This window comes from Mugil cephalus, chromosome 20 (genome assembly GCF_022458985.1).
Source record: "Mugil cephalus isolate CIBA_MC_2020 chromosome 20, CIBA_Mcephalus_1.1, whole genome shotgun sequence".
Taxonomy (NCBI): domain Eukaryota; kingdom Metazoa; phylum Chordata; class Actinopteri; order Mugiliformes; family Mugilidae; genus Mugil; species Mugil cephalus.
Genome location: NC_061789.1, coordinates 19,245,164 through 19,267,414, shown reverse-complemented (window position 1 = coordinate 19,267,414; position 22,251 = coordinate 19,245,164). Strand labels below are relative to the sequence as shown.

The 22,251-nt window shown below is 42.0% G+C and overlaps 1 protein-coding gene across 4 annotated transcripts in view; it reads left to right on the top strand.

The window, feature by feature from the left end:
- LOC124998494 (speckle type BTB/POZ protein) overlaps nucleotides 1-22,251 on the top strand; it is a 73,332-nt gene that overhangs the window by 5,645 nt on the left and 45,436 nt on the right. The window contains exons 2-3 of one of the 4 annotated variants that reach the window (XM_047572942.1): nucleotides 9,703-9,832; nucleotides 13,462-13,599. The exons of 1 other annotated variant lie outside the window; for it this stretch is intronic. In XM_047572942.1, the coding sequence (XP_047428898.1) occupies nucleotides 13,577-13,599 (23 nt within the window). In that variant the 5' untranslated portion in view covers nucleotides 9,703-9,832; nucleotides 13,462-13,576. Of the gene's footprint in view, nucleotides 1-9,702; nucleotides 9,833-13,461; nucleotides 13,600-13,731; nucleotides 13,798-22,251 lie in introns of those variants that run through there. 2 more of the 4 variants (XM_047572943.1, XM_047572944.1) reach the window with 2 other exon arrangements.

Here is a 22,251-nt window from a genome sequence, read left to right as displayed (position 1 = left end):
ATTTTCCAATAACAAGTAGGGAGCAGGAGTGACACAGATGAAGTGAATGTTTTAAGAGGAAAAGTAATCTTAAAGACAAGCCAAGCCATTCCTCACTCTAATACTTGTTCAGCTTCTGCTTCTCCTACGTTGCCGCTTCTGTCTCGGAGCCAGCTACGAGCCAGTTCTTTCGCCATCTGCCATGTAGATGTATTTAAATCATGCATGCATGCTGACTTTGGACCTGTGGTTTGAACTGGCCAGGTCCCTGGTCTCTGCCAAGCTGCTCTGCACAACTCGTGACCCAGGGAAGTCATCTGAATATGAATTAATGACAACACAGTTAGTTAAAAATCTCACCGCTAAGAACTTAGATCCAGTTTGGTGCTATTAACCGCACCTGTGCTTATCAAGCTGATTATCCAGCTTTTGGATAACTGGAGAAGGATATAATTTTTATGATGTTTTTGAAGGCAAGAGATGTGTACCCAAAAGTGAAGTCCATATCATCTAAAAACGTTGAGTGAATAATACAGGCAATATACTTTTTCTAGATTTTGAATGATGGGAAATAATGATAACTTCTAGACTTGCTATTAATAAATCATTTCTGCTAGAATAGTTGTATAGTATTAGTAGTATAGTGGAGCTATTTACAGAGAAATTTGAAGTTATACTATAAAATATTAGCATGGCTGACTTGATTCTTATACGCCTGACACTGTGGTATCTACTTTGTATAGGGAGAAAGAATTATATTAAAATATTTGAGTGTTGCCCTTGTGATTCATGTTGCTCTTCGGTGGAACTATTTCTTTTACAAAGACTTTGTAAGAGATTTCAATAAGACCCCCCCCCCCCCCCCCCAACCCCCCAAATAGAAAACACTCCTGTTTCCCTTTAACAGAAAGGGTGAAAGGAGTTACATGTCAGGGGTGGAGACTGGAAAAGAGAAGACGCAAGGAGGCGGAGGAAGGCTAAGAGTGGTGGCTGTGAAATCAATAGTTCATAGTGTTCTGAAATTGAGGGGTTGTGTTTTTTTTTTCTTGGAGCTGCGTATAGAAGGTGGAATATGAAATAGCTTTGGTGGAGGCCCCTCATGTAAGCAGCAGTATTGATTTCCAGAGACCAGGTCCAATTATGGTACAGCGGGTTCTGTCAGTGCCCTTTAAAGGACCAGAATGACTCTGGCGGGGCAACGTTTTGGGCGTTGCCCGACTTTGCCTCATCTCCTTCTCCTCAAGTGGCCAGCTGTTCCTGTCGCCAAAGCCACGGAGAAAGAAGTAAATGAAATGGAGTCTTCTGTTTCTACAGTTTCAAGAGTCTCTCTGAGGACACAGCTGCAGGATTGAAGATTTCCCCTGGTGGCAGTTCCTGTTAAAAGATTCACTGGCATTACAACATAAAGCAAAAATAATCCTCTCTCTGTGTGTGGTAGTTTGTGTTTGCATCTGTGTCTATTGGCGAGCGGCTCAGAGAGAATGCGTGTGGCTGAGTGGACCAACAAACTCAGTGTCGGTGCAGGAGACAGCCTGGCTCTGTACATCTGTGTGTGCGCTGTAAGTGTGCTTTGTTGCTGAATAAGGATGGGGGCTGCACGGATGTCTGTACAGCTCGTGTTGAGGTGTATTCACACATATCCCCTGCAGTTTAGCAGTTACTGTGAACCGTCAGACATTAGTGGAGAAATTGCAGCTGTTTTAAAGCCCTTACTGGTCGAGGATTTACAGGGAAAATGGTCTGTAATTCCCAGCCCGTTCTCCCGCTGTGCTGTCCCTGCTGCTGACGCTGCTTTCGAACTGCCTTTTTCTGGCTTCATAAGGAAAAGCGACAGGAGGGTATCGGCTCCCGGAACAATATAGGACATTTTTTCTCCTCGCCTCTTGAGATTCATAAAAGTTTGTTGGCAAATAAACGGAGACTTTGCCTCTTCTTCCCTTTCTCTTCCACTTTACTTCCTCTACAGTCGCCATGTGTCCCTCCTCTTCTTTCCCTCTTCTCTCTCTCCTTTAACTTTCCTTCTCTCTCCAAGTAACGGGAGTCTCTTGCAATATGCTGTGTTTCCCCACTTGATTGTTAATGAGGCAGATGAATATTCATGAAGAAGAGGCTGACATCGCTGTATGGCGATTGTGCAGAGGATGATTGTGTGCACAGGGACTGTGGTGGCCACATTTCTGAGGGATCTGTCGCGCACACAGATATCGGGAGACTGTGGGCTCCTCTGCTAATGATGCAGATGTGCATCCCTGAGTTTTGTTTGGGTCCGTGATTGTGGGTGACTTATTCTCAAGGCCTTTCCGCTGTCCCTGGTGGCCGACGCTGGGCCTTAACTTTAGCCTCCAGCTGCCGGCGGACGATAGTCAGGGAATTCAAGACGGAGAAAAGGAACTGCCACAATCCCCTTTCTCTTCTTTCCTGTGGTGCTGGCTTATGACAGATGCCATGGGTCTCCTCTCTGGGGATCATTTCTCTCCTCTCATTATACCTCTCCCTTTTTGTTCCTACCTCTCTTCATCTTTTTTATTTTCTGCGCTTTTTCTCACAAATTATGCTCTTAATGTCTCTGGCATTGTCGTTTCCTCCAGTGCTCCGTACGCGCACACACACACACACACACACACACACACACACACACATTTTTTCATTGTCAGCTTTGTTCAGCCCTTCAGATTCTCTTCCAACACTTTTAACACATTGTAATAATCCCTCACATTTTCTCCCCTCTCTTTCTCTTTTACTCAGCAGCTTCTCATTTACGTTTTTCTAACTTTCTCATCATCCCTGTCTTAGTATTTTCCCTGCCGCTCCTGTCTGTGGTTTTCACTGGCCGCCTGCCCATCCCTTTACCACCTTTTCCACTCCCCAGTCTCCCCCTGTCCTCCCTTACTTCCAAGTAAGATATCTAAACCATGCAGGCTTTTGAAGTAGCACCGGTGGCTCTTTTAAACATCTGTACAATCTTTGATCTCCCACCAGCCATTTTTTCGCATGAGATGATGTGTACTTATGTCTGCAGCACAAGCTGGAAATGTCTGTTTGTGTGTCTGCAACCTCTAATTCGGGAAGATGAGGCTGCCGGCGCTGTTGTGGAGCATAGATAGTCCGACTGACACCTTTGTAGTGACACGACTCTTCAGTGATATAATAGAGGCCTTCCTCCACCTCTGTGCCTGTGGCTTCCCTGCGTTCGTGAAAACGTGTGCACTGCCACTTAATGTTGTCAGTTCTAGTCCAGCTGGTGTCCATGTTGATTCTCATGCGCGCACACATCCCTTCTGCAGTTGAGGAAAGGCTGGAGGCTGGCCAATTTATCAGTACTTTGACTGTAAGGCTACAGGGAGCCCTCTGTCTTCATCAGTTCACTCAGCAAACAGGCACACCCCGGTCCTTGCCACTAGACTTACCTCGTGCGTCTCCATTATACGTTAATAACAAAGCTGTGAGGGCGACTAGAATTGTTTTGCCACGGTAAGAAACGGGGGACTGCTCAAATCACAGGTGAAACGGGTTAAAATGTATTTATTGCCTGTGAAGAATGAGAACAAGCTCAGATATATTAGTGTTTTCCACAGGTTGGCACTTTACAATAACAAGCAGTTGGCTTTGTATGTTGACTGTTAGTTGTCATTTTATTATAGGCTAATGAGAACAGCATCAGCTGAATTGTAACTGCAACGTCAAGTGAATTCTGCACCACTTTGATTATTACAAATATGAAGCAAATGTACAGATAATAAAAAATAGATAAACTTTTTGTGAGGGCTGCACTCAATTACTGTTAATATTTTTTTTACCCTTGGAAACGGTCCATTCCTGGTTTACTATTTAATACTTCGGGGTTGTCGACCCTGCGATAACGAAGGACGCCTGTCTTCTTTGTCTGTTTTTCCAACGTCCTCCATCTCTTCCTCTCAGCTGCCCTTGGCCTCTGCGCCCCATCACTCTCCTTGGGCCGCTGCTGATCAAAGCCCCTTTGAGGGTGCCGAGCTCAGCCGGGGCTGAAAGTAATGTGACGATATGTGTATGTCTTCAGAATCGTGTCTTCTCGTGTGATTAGACGGTGTGTGACAGGTGGTGTCAGCCCCATCAACTCACATTAAGCCAAAGTGCTGCGCTGCCGCCGCCGCTGCCATTTTTATCCTTTAGTGTTAAACCTTCCTCACCAGCCGAATCAATTATCAGTGATTATGTTAGTGTCAAAGTCTTTAGCGCCTGGCTGAGCCCCACCGCTGCCTCCTCCCACTCGTTGGTATGTGGCCCAGAGGCCCGACTGAAGCCACACCAGGCTGATCCCCAGTCAGAGCACTGCTGCTGCACTGGGACAGCTTTACAGACAGCTCCAAGTTTAACCTTCCTCCTCAACACTGCCGTGACAACGTAAGGAGAGTTTATTATGCCTGACAAATTCCCCCATGTAGGCCTTCCTCAGTGAGAAAGCTGCGCAGCGATTACCTCCATCATGCTCAATTGTGGGTGTAGCTGTCAGAGCTGGTCTGGTGGTGTTGTGTCTTTGGATTGAACATGGTTGCACACAGCTTGAGCCGAGCGCGTTGTATAAGTCGTGAGAAATCACAGAGCCTCTGCTGCATTACACAACTAAGAGAAGAATTTTCTTTGCAGAATCTCTGCTCCACACTTTCCCATGTAACCTTTTTTCTGTCTCTCATTGGCTTTCCTCAGAAGTACACATTTAGCCTTGAATTTACCCATGACGCACTGTGTGTCTACGGTTGATTGCCACTGCGCTGCACAGGAAGGAGAGACAGCTCGTTGAAAACCCCTCTTGGCTGCAAGGTCACACCTCTGGCTTTTCAGAGCGTCAGTGCTTTGTCACATACATTCACACATGACTTTTAAGAATCTCTAAATGTCGTCAATACACAAATTTATGTCACTGCTTAAGTTTGCCTAAGGTGCTTGTAGTGTTTTTTTTTTCCCAAGTAAATAAAGCGTCTGCAGCTCAGTCTAGTAGACAAAAACATTATTTTGATTAATAGATGGAAACTGGATAATAATAATCAATAAGCTAAATGTTAAAGGCAGGCAAGGCTCGCCACTCGTCATTTGCGACCCAGATTCCTCTATGGTGAGACAGATTTTTAGACTTCTCACGATTTAGGCTCCAATCTCAATCGTGTCTTCAATGAAAGGGCACGCCATTCTTTCCCGAACAGCTGATTGGCCGGTGGGTGGAGCATTTTATTGGATTCAGATAAATCCTGAAAGCTACCCTGACCCGAAGCAGGTTAGCCGTTCAGAGTAAGTTACCATGGTAACATAACTCCATAAGAATGAATCCAGCTTCATGATACTGGAAACCCAGGGTTAACCCTGAAGTTACCTCGCTAGGTCCTTAATCCTGCTTCGTGATACAGGCCTCTAATGTTGTGGTTCACATTTTGTGTCGGGTAACATTCATTTATGATGAAGACATCCCTTAAGTTACTTCTTAAGGTAGATAAGTTTGTCAATGTTGTTGTTTTGGCGTAGTTATGGCTGACAGTAACTATTTCACTTCCAACAATAAACTTTAACGTCCAATCGGATGCTACGGTATCGTATGGCTAATATTATTTCTCAATAAAGTTCTTAGCGTTAGCATCTTTTATTTAGCTACATTTATCACGAATGAACTTAACTAAAACTAACTTAAACTTCCTGAAACTAAAGCTAATCCACTTTTCCAAATAAAGAGTTACTCTAGTACAAATCCGTTGGAGCTGTGTTGTATGAAATACCAAAAGGTCATTAAGTATAGTATTGTCCTGGCATTGAAATCTGTCCATATTAACATCAGGATGACTGAGTTACAACATGCTGACAGGCTATTATCGAATTTGGACAAAATTACGGCAAAAAAAATAACATCTCCTGCCTTTTTAGTATATTGCGTGTGTTGCTATTAGCGGATCTCTCCGTGGAAATGAATCAAGGATCGGGTTTGGAGTTGCCAGTTAGGATTAGAGCTTTTAAATTCAGCTGCTGCACTTCGTGACAAGCCTCCGCTGTTGACGGGTCTTGAAGTTTGTTTGAGGCTTTTAAGATCTAATGTGTCCACCTGCTATCTAAGATTGTTTCTTTGACTCGCTCTCGACCCTCCCTGCCTCTCCATCTGCCCATCCAATCCTTCTATATGCTCTCCAGTGTTGAGTGGAGGTAAGGAGAGATAGTAATCTGCTGTAGCCTTGGCACTCTCTCGCACTCTGGTCTCATTGAAGAAGATTGATGGCCCTCTTTCTGGAATGGCTGTTGTTTTGGATGGAGAGAGAAAAAGATGGAGGCAGAGAAGTGGGTTTAGAATGACAAACTGGTGTAGGGAGGGCAGGCAATAGTAGGGAAAAAGAGAAATGAATGATAGTTGTAAAACATGGAGAAACACGAGAGGAAATGTCACCGTGGACGAGCTTGAGAGCTCATTAAATTTGTTTTGTATTTTATTGAGTGAGAGTATGCATCCACCTGTGATTGGTTTCAAATTCATTCTTGTTTTTTCTCTCATCATACACGTTGGGGAATGGGCTGCTCTTAGTTTGCGTGTCGGCAGGATTAAACTTAAATGTCAGCTTTTCTCTCTGGATGCAAATGAGACAGGACGGTACATGTGTCTCATGTCTGTGTTGCATTAGAATGCTGTATAAGCCATTACGGAGCCTGGTATTCAGTATTAGCAGTGAGTGCTGCATTGCTACAGGGAATTAGCAGCCCTTCATCCCTCTCCATGATGGGTCTATTGCTCAGTGCCCCTGTGTGGGTGGCACTGGGTTGATTGGCTGTGATGACAGTTATGCTCTTAATTGTGTCAGTTATTCTCCCTCTGTGGCTCTTTTTGAATGTAGTCAAGCGCTTGATGTAAGCCCCCCTGGCGTTTTTGCTCCTCTCTACATATTGGTCTTTTTAAGTCTTTGCAGGTTTTAGAGCAGTGAGACCGAGAGGAGCAAATCTTTCTTCTTCCTCTTTAATTTTTCCTCTTTCAGAAGGAGAATTGAATCTGACATTTTCTTTATTTTTCGGGCTACCCCCATCTCTTCGTGTCCCTCTCTGCCCTCTGCTTAATTTGTCTTCTATCCCTTTAGTGTCTCCCCTTTTGTTCCATTGTTTCTAAGCTATTGTTTCAGCCGCTGTTCCACTCCTTTCTCCTTTTGTCTTTCTCGCTCTATTTCATCAGTCTATTGTAGATCGACCTATCTTTCATCCTGCCTCTCTCTCCTCTGTGTCTTGTCGGCTCTTAATTTTTCTGCTTTCTATTTTACCCTCTCTTGTACGTTTGTTTCCCACCACCCCGTCTGGCAACCTCACCCTCCTTTTCTATTTTGTCTTTCCTCTCAGACAGGCAACGCTGTCTCAAGAAGCCCAGACGTTGCTGAGGTCAGCTGGTCAGGCCTCGGTGACATGACTGGTTGGATTGTGTGTTGCTGTGGCTTCCTGTCTTAGTCAGAGCAGGGCAAATGACACAGGGAGGAGAAGAATGGAAGTACGTGAATGCCAAGTCCCATAACGCTTGACCAAAGGGTTGGTAGAGCTGCTGTAACAAGCTCCAGGTCATACTTAATTTCTCATTGGCACAACCAAGAATCATACCTCTAATTGATGTTGGAAACTATTTTTATTTCCAAAAGTGGAAGAACGCAGTTGGAAAGAAAACTTAAAATTCAAACAAATGTCTTTGCTGAGCTGATATCAGAATAGCATTAAAAGAAACAGATAGAACAGAATATTAAACCTACAGTAACTGATGTCTTTGGGCTGTTTCAGGTCAGTGGAAACACTGACACATGACACCAGAAAAAAAGAGTGAATACTGGTCTCTCCAGTATTCACTCTCTTTTTACCTCTGGTTGGGTCTCCAACAACTCCCAAGGGAACTGGCTCTGAAGCTACAAAATGCTCCACTGTTTCCTCCAGCAAGCCACTAACTCTTTTTTCGTAGGAAACTACTGCTAAAAAATGATTGTGGGACAACCAAAATAGTAAAGAAATAGTTAGAACTTGAGCTGAAATGAGTGGCTTGTCATCTATTAATGTAGAGCACTAATAGACTTGCTGCACCAAAGCAATGAAATGATCTGACAATGACCACTTTTCTCTCCAGTCATTGTATAATAAGCTACATACCTCATTTTCTGATGGTGAAAACGTACATTATGAGCTTGGGCAAAATTGGTTAATCAAGTTCTAAATATTACTACAAAAAAACTCACCAAAAAATAAGGGGTAGGTGACTTTGCCGTTTTACAATGTTTCATCAAAGTAGGTTAGAATTGGATTATAAATAAAACATGGATTTTAGAAAGGGGGCCTATTGATCTAGGTCGTATCTGTTGTGTTGTCAAGTTTGGAGTGCACATCTGCTTTGTCGAGTCAGTGAGAACGATTGCGTATTCATTTCAGGTGAGCTATTGATCAAACGGTGCTGGTCATGTACACACATCACAGAGCCGGGCTACCTTTTTGACATTTCTTTCAGGGCTCAACCTTTGTGTTTTGCATCTGATTGACATTTCCTTGGTATATATGTGTAAACATACGGATCTTAAGATATTTCATTCATGCAGATCATCTTTTCTCTCTCTGAGGTAAAAGCCCACAGGCACTTTGGATCCTGCTCATGAATACAAAGAGCCTAAGCATAAAAAGCAGCCTGTATTTTTGGACCAAATATAAGTCAGTGTTTAGTGTTTTAGTTGGAGTCACAATTTATTTCACTTCTGAGGCAACTTGTGACTTCCATTGCTGTAGCGATTGCAAGTCATTCATGCCTTTTAAAATGCAGCCTTGTACTTTATGAGCAGGGTGTAAAAGAAAATTGACTTAAATCACCCGGCTTTTTCAGTTTTAAATGTCTTAAATGTCAGGCATCTTTATGGATTGGCTGTATTATGAGCCCAAGGAGCATCGCTGTGGCTGTTTAGCTTAAGACATTTTGCTACAATCCGCAGACCTTTCCAGTGTAACGGTTGGCCACACACAACCAGCCTGCGCCGTGAAATGCTGTTCGTCTGTGGTTGGCAGGCATGTGAAGGATGAGTAAGCGTCCTCGGTCATGTTTATTTAGGTAGAGGTGGTTTTTGAAAGAGATTTAGACTTGGAGGATTTTAATGAGACTGCCAGGGTATACCTCTCTGCTGGAGCTGAGTGCCACCGTGGGCCTGTTCTGTCAGATGGTTGGACTGTTATTGGGGTCTCTGTGGGCCTTTTATACATCACATTAACATACAGCGGGTGCATCTGAATTATATCCGCAAAGATTTTTATCCTTTTTATTCCTGCGCGCCAAGAAGAATTAAGGAAGCATTTCATTGCTACAGGAACCAACATCTGATTTGGAGGAATGAGACAGCATTGCTTATTCTTCTCTGTTTACAACTGCGTCTTTTCAGTTTGCTAGTTCTGTACAATCCAAGTAAAGTTTTCATTTGGATTAGTATTGTAAAGCTAAGTGTAATTTGCGTAAGGAGGGCCCCAGTCCTACTTGTTCCACCTTGCTGTGTAAACCTCACGACAGTCTTCATAAAACGTGTAATATCTTGCTGCACGCACACACACACACACACACAGTCTCAAAAATATTCTGCATTCAAGTCTCCTACATAACAGATGCACACACAAACAGTCAACTTGACAAGGAGTCTCTTGCAAGAATATGATAAGGCACTGGCTCACACCCACGCCTGCTCTCACAACTACAGGCTTGTTGATTCTTTGCACTGTTTGTGTTTGCAGCTTGCCAGGAGGCTTTGGACAGACTCGCAGTACTGACACACCTACAGACAGAGAGACCTGACAGACAGAGTCCAGCTGGCTAGTTATGGCAGCAGAAAGCAGAACAGATGTGCAAGGTACTTTGATCTAGGTGAGTACCAAATGGGGTGAGGATCTGGGGGAGGGGAGGGGGGGCCACTGGTCTGTATCAATATTGGGAGATTGCAAGTATACAGCGGGTGTATGTTGATGGTGGTGGGGATGTGGAGGGTTGTGGGTTTGGGACAGGGTGTGTTAGAGTCACACATAGCCTCGTTTGGCCTTCAGCTGATGGCAATTAAATGAAGTATTTTGAACTAAATTGTGTGCATATATACAATTTTTATAAATACATTTTTAAATACCTGCATATTAATTGTAAAAGGAAGTCTTTGATAGTCTAATAGTTTTATCTGTTTACATGATGTTCACAAGAATAAGTTATATTTTTAGTTTTTTGTTCCCAAGCAAAGTAAATTTAGCTTTTCGAGAAGGCAACATCTACAATATTCTCATACGGCCACCCTTTGAACCAAACAGTGGAAATGGATGGGCCAGAATGAGCAATAAGGTAGATGGTTTGAATTGAAAACCCTCAAAAACTATGAAGGTGACAGAGGATCTAGGCTGAAGGCTGAAGGAAAAGAATACCAAGTAACAAGAGAAGAGAGAATGCTGCAGACACTTGATCATATAAACGGCAGCTGGGTGAGAAGTTTCAGGTTTTATTCCGCCATCATTTAAAAGTGGAAATCACACCCGGTCCTAATAAAACACTAAAAAGTGAAATGAAAGGAAGGAGATCAGGTTTTTAGAAGGGGAAATAGGGGTGGAGGCAAAGCGGATATGCTAACATGGTAGACCCAGAAAAAAGAACAATCAAATATATCCTTTAGGGGAAAATGTGGGCCTGCGTGTTGCATACCTCCCCCCGATGTCGTTCCCATGTTAATTAGGTAATGTAAAACTGGCAAGAATGAAAGCCGGATGAAAAGACGGGGTAAAACAGCACATAGCTTTGCATGTGCTGAGAGGAGAAAATGGAAAAGATAGAGGCTTTGTTGATGTGATGCATTTGCTTGTGTCCAAGTTCGTCTGCTGTTTCGTGGTTTCACTTGGCATGGTCTTCTGTCAGCGGTGTGGCTGTATATCCATGAAAATTAAATCTATGTGTAGGATTTGTAGAGGAATGCTGGGATATTTTTATCACCACCTTCAGTGCAATCATCAGTATGCATCATCATGAAAAATCAACATGAATACGGTTTCGCACCTGAAGCAGTGCTTGTGATATTGGATTTCCTGGTTTCAACTTAATTTCTGTTCTTGCTGGAAACTCAAAATAGTTTCAGTATTGAAAATGGCTACATGTGTATGTCCTGTGTGTGTGTCCGTGTATGTGACTATGATAGTCTTTGCTGACCCTGCAGTTTACAGCCAATTTACTGTGATCACAGTGACAAGTGTCTGCATATGGATACTTAGTAATTAGCTGAGAGGAGATGGAGAGAGGTTGAAGTTGGTGGGGCATTAGAGGACCTGTCAGAAGGCCCCACTCATCTCACCCCCCCTTCCCCAGAATCTGTCAGGAGGCTTGTCTGGACCTGTGCTCCCCAGTCCCCTCCCTTACACTTGGCTGCTTCAGTTAATTGAAGCCACTCCAGATCAGTCAGAGGAGGTGGATCTGCACGCCTGAGCAGCCCACAGCACTCACCTGACCTGTCACTTACTCCTGCCAGCTCCGCCTGCCACACGCAACCACAAACTCAGGACTTAGAGATCCCAGTAATCTTAAAACCACCTCCCTGTACCTGCCATCTTCTTCGCCAGGATGTATTTACACCAGGCCGTTTTTTGTAGAAGTACAGGTGCTGGCCAGTAAATTAGAATATCATCAAAAAGTTGAATTATTTCAGTAATTCCATTCAAAAGGTGAAACTTGTATACTGTATACTTTCCTTCCACACATAGTGATATATTTCAAGTGTTTATTCATTTTCATTTTTATTATTACAACTGACAGCTAATGAAAACACCAAATTCAGTATCTCAGAAAATTAGAATATTCTGAAAAGGCTCAATATAGAAGACACCTGGTGCCACACTAATCAGCTGATTAACTCAAAACGCCTGCAAAGGCCTTTAAAAGGTTCCTCAGTCTTGTTCTGAAGGCTCCACAATCATGGGGAAGACTTCTGACTTAACAGTTGTCCAAAAGACGACCATTGACACCTTGTACAAGGAGGGCAAGACACAAAAGTTGATTGCTAAAGAAGCTGGCTGTTCGCAGAGCTCTGTGTCCAAGCACATTAACAGACAGGCGAAGGGACGGAAAAAATGTGGTAGAAAAAAGTGTACAAGCTCTAGGGATAACCGCACCCTGCAGAGAATTGTGACGACAAACCCATTCAAAAATGTGGGGGAGATCCACAAAGAGTGGACTGCAGCTGGAGTCAGCGCTTCAAGAACCACCACGAAGAGGACGCATGAAAGACATGGGATTCAGCTGTCGCATTCCGTGTGTCAAGCCACTCTTGAACAAGAAACAGCGTAAGAAGCGTCTCGCCTGGGCCAAGGACTGGACTGCTGCTGAGTGGTCCAAAGTTATGTTTTCTGATGAAAGCAAATTTTGCATTTCCTTTGGAAATCAAGGACCCAGAGTCTGGAGGAAGAGCGGAGAAGCACAGAATCCACGTTGCATGAGGTCCAGTGTAAAGTTTCCACCGTCAGTGATGGTGTGGGGTGCCATGTCATCTGCCGGTGTTGGCCCACTCTGTTTCCTGAGGTCCAAGGTCAATGCAGCTGTCTACCAGGAAGTTTTAGAGCACTTCATGCTTCCTGCTGCTGACCAACTTTATGGAGATGCAGATTTCACTTTTCAACAGGACTTGGCACCTGCACACAGTGCCAAAACCACCAGTACCTGGTTCAAGGACCATGGTATCCCTGTCCTTGATTGGCCAGCAAACTCGCCTGACCTTAACCCCATAGAAAATCTATGGGGTATTGTGAAGCGGAAGATGCAATGCGCTAGACCCAACAATGCAGAGGAGCTGAAGACGACTATCAGAGCAACCTGGGCTCTCATAACACCTGAGCAGTGCCACAGACTGATCGAGTCCATGCCACGCCGCATTAATGCAGTGATTGAGGCAAAAGGAGCCCCGACTAAGTATTGAGTGCTATACATGCGCATGCTTTTCATGTTCATTCTTTTCAGTTGGCCAACATTTCTAAAAAAAACATTTTTTTCATTGGCCTTTTCAGAATATTCTAATTTTCTGAGATACTGAATTTGGTGTTTTCATTAGCTGTCAGTTGTAATAATAAAAATGAAAATGAATAAACACTTGAAATATATCACTATGTGTGGAAGGAAAGTATACAGTATACAAGTTTCACCTTTTGAATGGAATTACTGAAATAATTCAACTTTTTGATGATATTCTAATTTACTGGCCAGCACCTGTATACTGGAAATCTTCAGTCTCTTTGCTCATTGGTACAAAACAAAGAAATGAAATAGTCTTAAAAATAAAAGCGTACAAAAATAGAAAACTGTACAACATAAATTAGACTTTCACATTAAATATAATAGAATAAATCCAGGTCAGGATAAGATATATGCAATGGAATTGAACGACAATTAATGAAGAGATATTGTCCACGTGAATAGTCTCACACTCTCCGACTGCTCAGAGTTCATCGGTTCACTGTTTTTGTAGTGGTTTTGGCGTACAGTGCTTCGTAACGCCGGCCTAAGGGGAGGAGTCTGAACAGACTGTGTCCGAGGTGTGAGGGGTCCGTGGAGATTTTACTCTCCCCCTTCCTGACCTTGGACCGGTATAGGTCTTGGATGGAGGGAAGGTCAGTAAAAAGGTCAGTACCAATAATCTTCTTTGCAGACGTGCTTGTTCTCTGTCCCTGTCATGTCTGGTGGCAGATCCAAACCAGGCTGCGATGGACGGCTCCTGGGGCAGGTTCAACGTCCTGAGTTGACGCAGGAAGTACAACCTCTGTTGGACCTTCTTCCGAACAGAGTCTGTGTGGGAGGTCAGCTTCAGGTCCTGTGAGATTGTGAGTGAAAACTGGAGAAAAAAGTCTGACACTGGATAGCCCTACGTGCAAGAGTTCCTCTCTGCTAAATTTTGTAGCAGAGGGAATGCAGAAAACAACACCTAAAAAAGTAAAAAAGCACCAGAGAGCACAGTACTGAGATGACCCTGGACTGACACCGGACTGGACCTTTAAACTCTGGTAATGGCATTAAAACATACAGTAGGGATAAAATATAAAAAATGTACTCCAAGGGAGCTGCAAGGCCGTTTGTTAGAGGGTAGACCTTCGTATATAAGAAGTGACCCTGAAATGTAGTTTTATAGTCATAAGGAAGCAAATGTTGTAACCTGATTACTCATGCTCGAAGAGCAAATTTGCACTCAAGATGCTGTAAAATGCCTTTTTAACCCATCGATATATTAAAGCTTGGTGCAAACAAAGAGCCAAGACGGCAAACCCTCAAAGCTGTACTCTAAAGTGACATGATCCTCAATGGGATTTGTTGTAAATAATTTTCTTCTCACATGGCTTTTGTTGATGGAGTATAACTGAAAAGAAAATGTCTACGGTCATCATGAAGCAGCCAATACATAACAGCAGCAAAGTTATGTAATGGCAATTTGTTGTTCTCGATTTTGGACCAAAACATGCTGGTTTGCAGAAATGACATCTTCATTATTTCCTTTGGAAAATTAGAAATTCTCTGTTCTCTTTCTTTGGCAATAATGTGATAGATGCTTGATCAGCAAGGAGAGATGCTTGCATGACAGCACATTTTCAATGGGTCCCATGTGGCGGTTCAGAAATAACTGAAATGTTGGGAATTTTTCCAGTTCGCAAACTCTTTGGTTGGACTAGTCTTGGTCTGGAAATATGATGAAAAATAGTGCACTTGGTTAAGATGTACCACTCAGAAAGGGCAGTTATTATTAAAACAACTACAAAAGGTTGAATGTAAGACCAGTGAATATTGTTAGATTAGATTATTCAACTTCATTGTCATTGTGCTGACTACAAGTGGAGAGCCTGTGGAATAAAGTTCAGCATCAGCGTCTTACCAGAAGTGCAAAGAAAGTATTATTTACGTAAAGTGCAGAATGGACAGAAGTGATATTGCTGGAGTGAAGTGATGTTATGATCCTACAGTATCTACACAGTTGGAGAAGTATGTACAGTAGAAGTATGTACGGAATGTACAGGTCAACAGATTTATTTGGGTGGTTTTAGAAATAGAAAGGACGTAAAGGTCCTCCAGTTGAAGGATTGTCCTCTGCCGCCCTAACAGGTTAAAGCTGCCACTCTAACAACCTACATCCTGACTTACAAGTCTTTAATGGAGCGCCCCTCTGCAGTCCTGCGTTCCATAACACCGAACACCGAACACTGGGGATGTGGGAACAGATCTTTTTGAGACAAGCCACTTGGGAGTGAATTCCCTAAAATTAGAAGTGGAGCTCGTGTATTGTTGTAAATGCCAGGTGTCTCCTCATTTAGTGTTATACTGTAGCTCAGTCAGCTGACATTTAATGCTCAGCCACTGCACACTCAGCTGTGGCTGCTTTAGTTTGGGCCCACTTGTTACCAGCGTGAATATGAACAGACAGATGTGACAGCTGGCCAGCCATATGTGACAAGGCTTTTAGATCTTTACGCCTTAATTATTCCTTCCCTTGGGACCAATATTGACATTTAAGGTCTTAACACTCAGACCTTATAAACTGCCAGCCTCCAGTTGGCATTAACTGCCTCTTGGCAACCTCCAAGCAGACTAAGAATGGTGCTTGATCCTATATGTCAGCAGCAAGTACGATGGGTGCTTTCAGATTTATCACAGTCTTCTAAAGATCATTACCTATTAATCATATCCGCTGTTTACTATATATTGTGTTTTGTTAATGATTTTTGTTTGAGGTTTTTATTCTTTTTCAGTGAGGGTCTGAGGTTGGAACGCGTCGTTTTCATTTATTTTTATAGCGTGGGAGTTAAGAAATCCTCCGAGACTCACTGTGATTAGGGGCTATACAAATAAAATTGACTTAATTAACAAGTGGAAGTGGAAGTTGGGTAGTATAAATTGGGCATAAATATCAAAATCTTGGCTTTAGTTTCAGTGCAGTTACAGTTGTCCTTCTGCAGCGGTCTGACGTGTGTGTTTTATTATTAGTTTTTGAGATGATGTCACACCACATGAGAGCACATTGATGATATCCTCACGTGTCCTGTTGAATGAGCTGCCAAGGTCCTTTTTTAAAGATTTTAAAAGGAAACTAATTCCGGCGTTTTATTTGTCACATTGTTGTGTAAGCGGTGCTCACAGGAACGAAGGCAGCTCTGTTAGTCGGTCTATGAATCCTTTTTCATCTCTCCATCTCTTGTTCTGTGCCTTTATTCCTCTCTCCGTCTGTCTCACCTGGGTCGTCCCACACATTCTCATTTCTCTTGTTATCCCAGGTTCTAATTTCAGTTACCGCGGCAACCCCGCGGTTCCCTCCACTCATGCCTCCTCCCTTGTCTCTCTGAGCTCCTTGTTAAGTGTGGCAGAGCTGGTTAATGATTGTGTCTTATTTATATTTTTTCTTCCAATATGGTTCTTTTTGATAGTGTATAAATGCCTTGCCTCTTGACGTAGTTGGACATTCTGTCTCCATTGTATTCGTTTTACTTTTTTCTATCTTGCTTGTTTGTGTTTTTTCTGGCTTGCTTCTTATTGCTCCTTTCTGTGTGTTCTTATTTTTCTAAAAACTCTGCAGACTACCTCTGTTGTCTGCCAGTCGTGCAGTGAACTGTGGTCATTCAAGGACACTAGGCAGACTGTCGCTGCTGATCTGATGCAAAGTTTGGCTACAAATTATTTTCCTGTGTGTGTCTTGTTTGTTTGTTTGCTTTTATGCGGAACAAGTTTCAATGGAATTCAGCCAAACTCTTGGGTCAGATGCAAACTATAAAGAGGTGTAATACTGACTGATACTGACTGATAACTTACAAACTTACAAATATTACATATTACAATGTTACAGTATCCAGTTGCTATACACTTCGTCTCCATGGCTCCTATTTCCAGTATCTCATATTTCACCAACACCACCATAGTTTCCAGTAGAAGTGTGTTGATCAAATCATTTTGATTTGGCAACAGGGCTGATCAAAGAATTTAAAAAAAAAAAAAACAACAACTCTGTGTTACAAGCCTTTTAAGGGCAGCACCAGTGTAATGTGTGTCACCTAAGTGACTGTAGTTGTTGGAAAGTGTGTGAGAGCTATCACTTCAAAAAGCTAGCCACATAATGCTGGCAGTTCTGTCCGCACGCAGAATAATGTTTATGCGCTTTTATGTTGCTGCATACCAAAGGCAGCGCACTCAGGGGTCCAGTTCTCAAAACTTTGACGGTGTCACACTTCCTCCTTTTCCTTCATCGCTGCCGAGTTTTGGCAGACCAAATGTTAGTTACCACCAACGAGCTGGCCTACAGAAGTAGATAGATAGATAGATAGATAGATAGATAGATAGATAGATAGATAGATAGATAGATAGATAGATAGATAGATAGAAAAAATGGAGGATAAAAAAAAAATCATCATGGGAAAATTAGTTATAGATACCAAATTTTTTTGTACCAGCATGTTTATTTCTGCTGTAGATTTGTGAGTTTTCACATGGAGGTCTATGGGTACTACCTGCCTTTGGAGCGAGCTTTAAATGGAAATGTATGGACCTACAATTTTCCACTCAACTGTTCATTTTAGCCACTACAGGTTGGAATTTATTAACTATCAGCGTCTGTGTTCACTAAAAGCCGGTGACTACAAATTTCTCCAACTCAAATCCAGAGGATTAAGTTTATCTTTTTTGTTCCTTCTTCAGGTGCATCCCTCAGAGCTTTCATGTGAAAAGTGAAAACGTGTCATCGTAAATATGGCAACTGAGAAATCTCTGCCTATATTGGGTCACATTCTGTCTTTAGAAATACACACACCAAAGAATATTATGGTTTATCAATATAGAATCATCTGTTGTGTGTCAGGTCTAAACATGTCCATTGTTAAAGCTGAAAACTAGTAGATATGTGTCATATGGGCGTATTAGAAGGGGAATTATTTCGAGATATTGGTATTTTGGACAAATATTACAGATATCAATGACCAATCTAGTACTATATACTGTGGATGTGCCATATGTCTGGGCAGGGGACAGGCTTGTTTATCAACAAGCAGCAATATCTCCCTGCCTTATTTAATAGTGTCCCTTGTTCCTTCCTTTCAGTATTTTTTAGTGACTGGACCAGTACATCTAGAACAGCAGGTGTTTTTTTAATTGCGCTCTGGTACGAAAGAAAATTATTCTAATAGTACAATAAAAAAACAAAAAAAAACAAGAACTTAAGTGTTATAAAAATTTGGATGATAGAGTCCTGCAGTCAAAAATATACAGAAACATTTAAAATAAAAAAAAAAAATCCGGACAAGTCCATCTTGCTTATCCATAGTTACAGGGCCTCGAATCTAATTCGTTTTGATGTCTGGTGTCCTTGGTTGCTTTCTTAGATTCCGTGTGTCAGAACATTCCTTGCTTTCTTCCTTTCTTATACTTGGTCACATTACTCTGTGAAGAAAATGGCAGATCCTGTCACCTTCTCCTTCTAAGCTTCCTTGTCTTTTCATTTTCCTCTCTTTATTAAAGTCTCCCATAATGTATTTATTACATGCTCATGTATCAAACTGTTTTAATATTAAGGCACTCGGCCTTGTTATTTTTATTTGTGTCTTTCTCTGTTTGTCTGCCTCCATCCCTCAGTCCATCACTGTCTGTTGTTGCCACCATCTTGGCATCTGCCAGAGCAGAGGAAGTCTCTGTGGTGCTTTTGATTGGCTGTACAGAGATTGGAATGTGCCTGCCCGACTCAAATGACTTCATTAGGAGACAGTTATAATCTCAGAGGAGTGTCTCCACCAAAACTCGCCTCCACCAAATGCCATCTAGACAAAAGGCAAAACATATGGAACAGTTAACGTGACTAATTTTAAATGACAGGACAAGCGAAGAAGATGAATTTTAGGACTGGAAGTTAGATAGTGGCAGGAGTGCTCTCAGAGATAATGAACGAGAAGCAGATGAATTAGGAAGACTTGGATTCGGAGTACTGTTCGTTACGGTCACAGATTTACTGCAAGATCTGAAATGTCACTGTGTGTATGTGTGATTGTGTGTTTGTGTTAGTCTAGCAGCTTTATCTGCCTGGCATTTCCTGCTTTCAGAACTGACTACCGTACCAGACACCATCTGATGACCCTCCAAAAGGCTCAGCACCGCAAAGAATATTGAAGGAAACACATGTAACCTTAATATGACTTAGGGTGGCTTGGATTCGGATTGTGACACACAAGGTTTTGGCACCTTCACTAACACCAGCAGTCATTTTATGGGTGTTATCTTAATAGTGCCTTGGGAGTTTGGGTTTTCTTCTCCCAATGCTGGCTCTCTGTGTGCCCCTGTGTGCAGGTAATGAGCTGATCTCACATCAGAATGCTGGCTGATTAATACAGATGATACGACACATTCACGGTTGTCTGATATCAGCTTGTGGCTGCAACTTTGCAGGCTTTTCCACTTCAGTAGCGCAAGGATAGAGGTTGGCATTTAGGAGCCAGCAGCCAAACAGAGAGGTGCGCCTGCAGCACTCTACACCCACCCACCACTATCTCTGCTAAGGTTCTTCAGGGAGTAAATACGCAAAATGTCACTCGGAAATTATATATATTTGCGTATTTTTAACGTTACATATATACTAAAAAGAAAAAAAGGCTGTAATGTGAAGAATATGTATTGGACACACCATACTCCACAGAACGGGAATATATTTCTTCTATATAATTAGCTCACCATGTGAGAATACACTTTGAGAGACGGAAGAAATAGAAGAGGCTCATGCTCATCCGTCTGACTGATTTATATATTTTTTTGTAATTCTTTTTAACGTTTAATGACAAATATAAATTATAATAAAAATGCACGCTAAACAAAGGCATGGCATCTGGGGTAAATATATTTCAGTCCCACACTTCCTCAAAATTTTGTTTCCAGCAGCTTTATAATGGAAAGTGATTCTTTCCATTATAAAAATGTCATGTCAAATGTATTATTTTGTACCAATCATCCAGTGAAGGCAGGTCTGGTTTAAGCCACTTCTTAGTAATGGTTTTCCTAGCGGCTACACTCAGTAAACTAAATACGTGTTTTGCTTTTACGTGATTGTTTTGTGAATTTCGAAATCCAGTATAGAGTTCCATCCAGTTCAAAGTAATGACATGATTTCACATTCTGTATGGACACGTCCTGAATATGTGATGATGATCGGCTTCCTGAGAGCCTCCAACAATCAGAGGAGCCCGAATGATGAGACATCTGAACTGGGGTAATTAAAAACCTACGCATTTCCAACCCTCCAACACTCTCAATCTGATTTCTGATAGAAGTAGTGCACAAATTTCCATCACCATTGCTTGGGGCAGGCTTTGCTCATAGGTCTACTGTATTTCACTTCCCATTTTAGCTTTTGCATCCCTGTTGTTAATGCTTCATCCGACCAACAGTGTTTTCCTCTGCTTAATATTATTGAAATTTCCTTTTTATGTAGTTTGACACTCTTCAGAGTGAACTGCCTCATTTCCAGCCCTCGCCGTATAATGTGTGTGCTCTTTAATATATAGATAACAATGTATAAAAGGTGAGAAGATCACTTTTGCTTTTAATGGACGATCCATCTTTTATGAATTTAATGGAGAGCATTTAAAATTCTCGCTGAATATAAATGAATGCGTGTGTGTGTATGTGTGTATAAATGTGGTAATTGGGTAGTAGAGTGACGTTGGGGCACACAAAGGAGTAACCCTTGTCGTACCAAGTGCAACCGATGGATAGAACTGAACTTATTAGCGCAGCTACCTTTCCTCTCCCTTCCTTTCACTGAAAAGAGCAGCAGTAAAGCAATAAGACAGATAGCACAGTGTGCACCTGTCTCCAAATCTTCTCAGTGGTCGGTGAGACTCGGCTTGGGTTTCCCTGCAGTATATTTCTGTGAATTCTGCGTCTGTATTGAATGAGACGGAATTAACCTTGAAATGTGTTCGTTTGTTAGCAAATCATTAGATTCATTCTAAAATATGATTCAGTGCATCAAATTCATTACAAAATATATATATATGTGTAACATTTTGGCACCATCTTTTTTGGGATGACATCCTCAACAAAGAATGACCCTGGACCATCACTCGTTATGACCCTGTTCATTAGCTCTTTGCCTCTGTGTTTACCACTGCATCGTCTCTACTGAACATTTCTTCTGGGAGAAGGAGATTAGATATGACATCTGGTAGGAAGTGGTAATATTGTTCCCCACTGATGCGGTGTGGAAGAATGCCAGTTTTGACCCCCCGTGGCATTAGCTTGCCCTTCATCCCTGTATTGCAGCACAGTGATATGACAGTATAACACGTTAAATGAACAGTTGATCTTAATTGGCTCCTCTTCAGTCCGAGTGCGTGCACACATCCACTTGAGGTTTAACGTTATGCTAATGGGAGGGGATCCATCTACTTTACAAGAGATGTTTGCTTTTCATTGATATTTGCTTCACTCACGGTTTTTCCAGACTCTCTTCCCGGCCTCTCGAACGCACACACATTGTGTAGAGTGTAGTAGAATGGATAGGTAAGCGATAATGGTCATCAGCACTTATATTACGAATCTTGCCGTCATTTTATTTCTGTATTTGAAGATATTTTTCCTCTCCAGAAACGGCTGACTTAATTCAAGTGTGCTTTTTTTATTCTTCGGTTGCCCACACGATTCTCTTTCTCTGTTTTAGATGATATCTCACAAATTCAGTAATTTGTACTGCCGCTGGCACTTTTCATCATTATAATTGTTGGAAGAGGAAGGGGGGAATGGTGATTAGGGGAAAAAAATGTGAAAAATGTGTGTGAAATTGCTCCCCTGTTTCCTACATACTAAACATATTAAATAAATATTGTGATATTTCGGACAGCCGTGATACATCATTATTTTGTGTAACTATTGTCATATTGGGAGCATTAGCAAACCTTTGAATTGTAATTTGTTTCTGCGTGAGGGCTTTTTATGGCTTTATATAACATAAAATGTAGAATTCAGACCATCAAAAATAGCTAAATGTAAGTATAGGGAGCGATTCTGGACAAAGCATCATCTCAAGATGATGAGAGTACGGCGAGATGAGATAGTCCCTTTCTGAGTGAGTGCCTGGGGAGACGCAGAAAGTAATTTTACCTGTAATGCTCCAGTCCTATGCAAAAGCAAGCTGATGTGATTTCAGACCGTAATTAAAATGAGAAAGAAAATGAGGAGGAGATGGACGACTAAAATCTGACATGGTTTAACCTTTATTGAAATTCTAATAATGTCATGAAGCACTTTGAACATTGAATCGATCTATATTG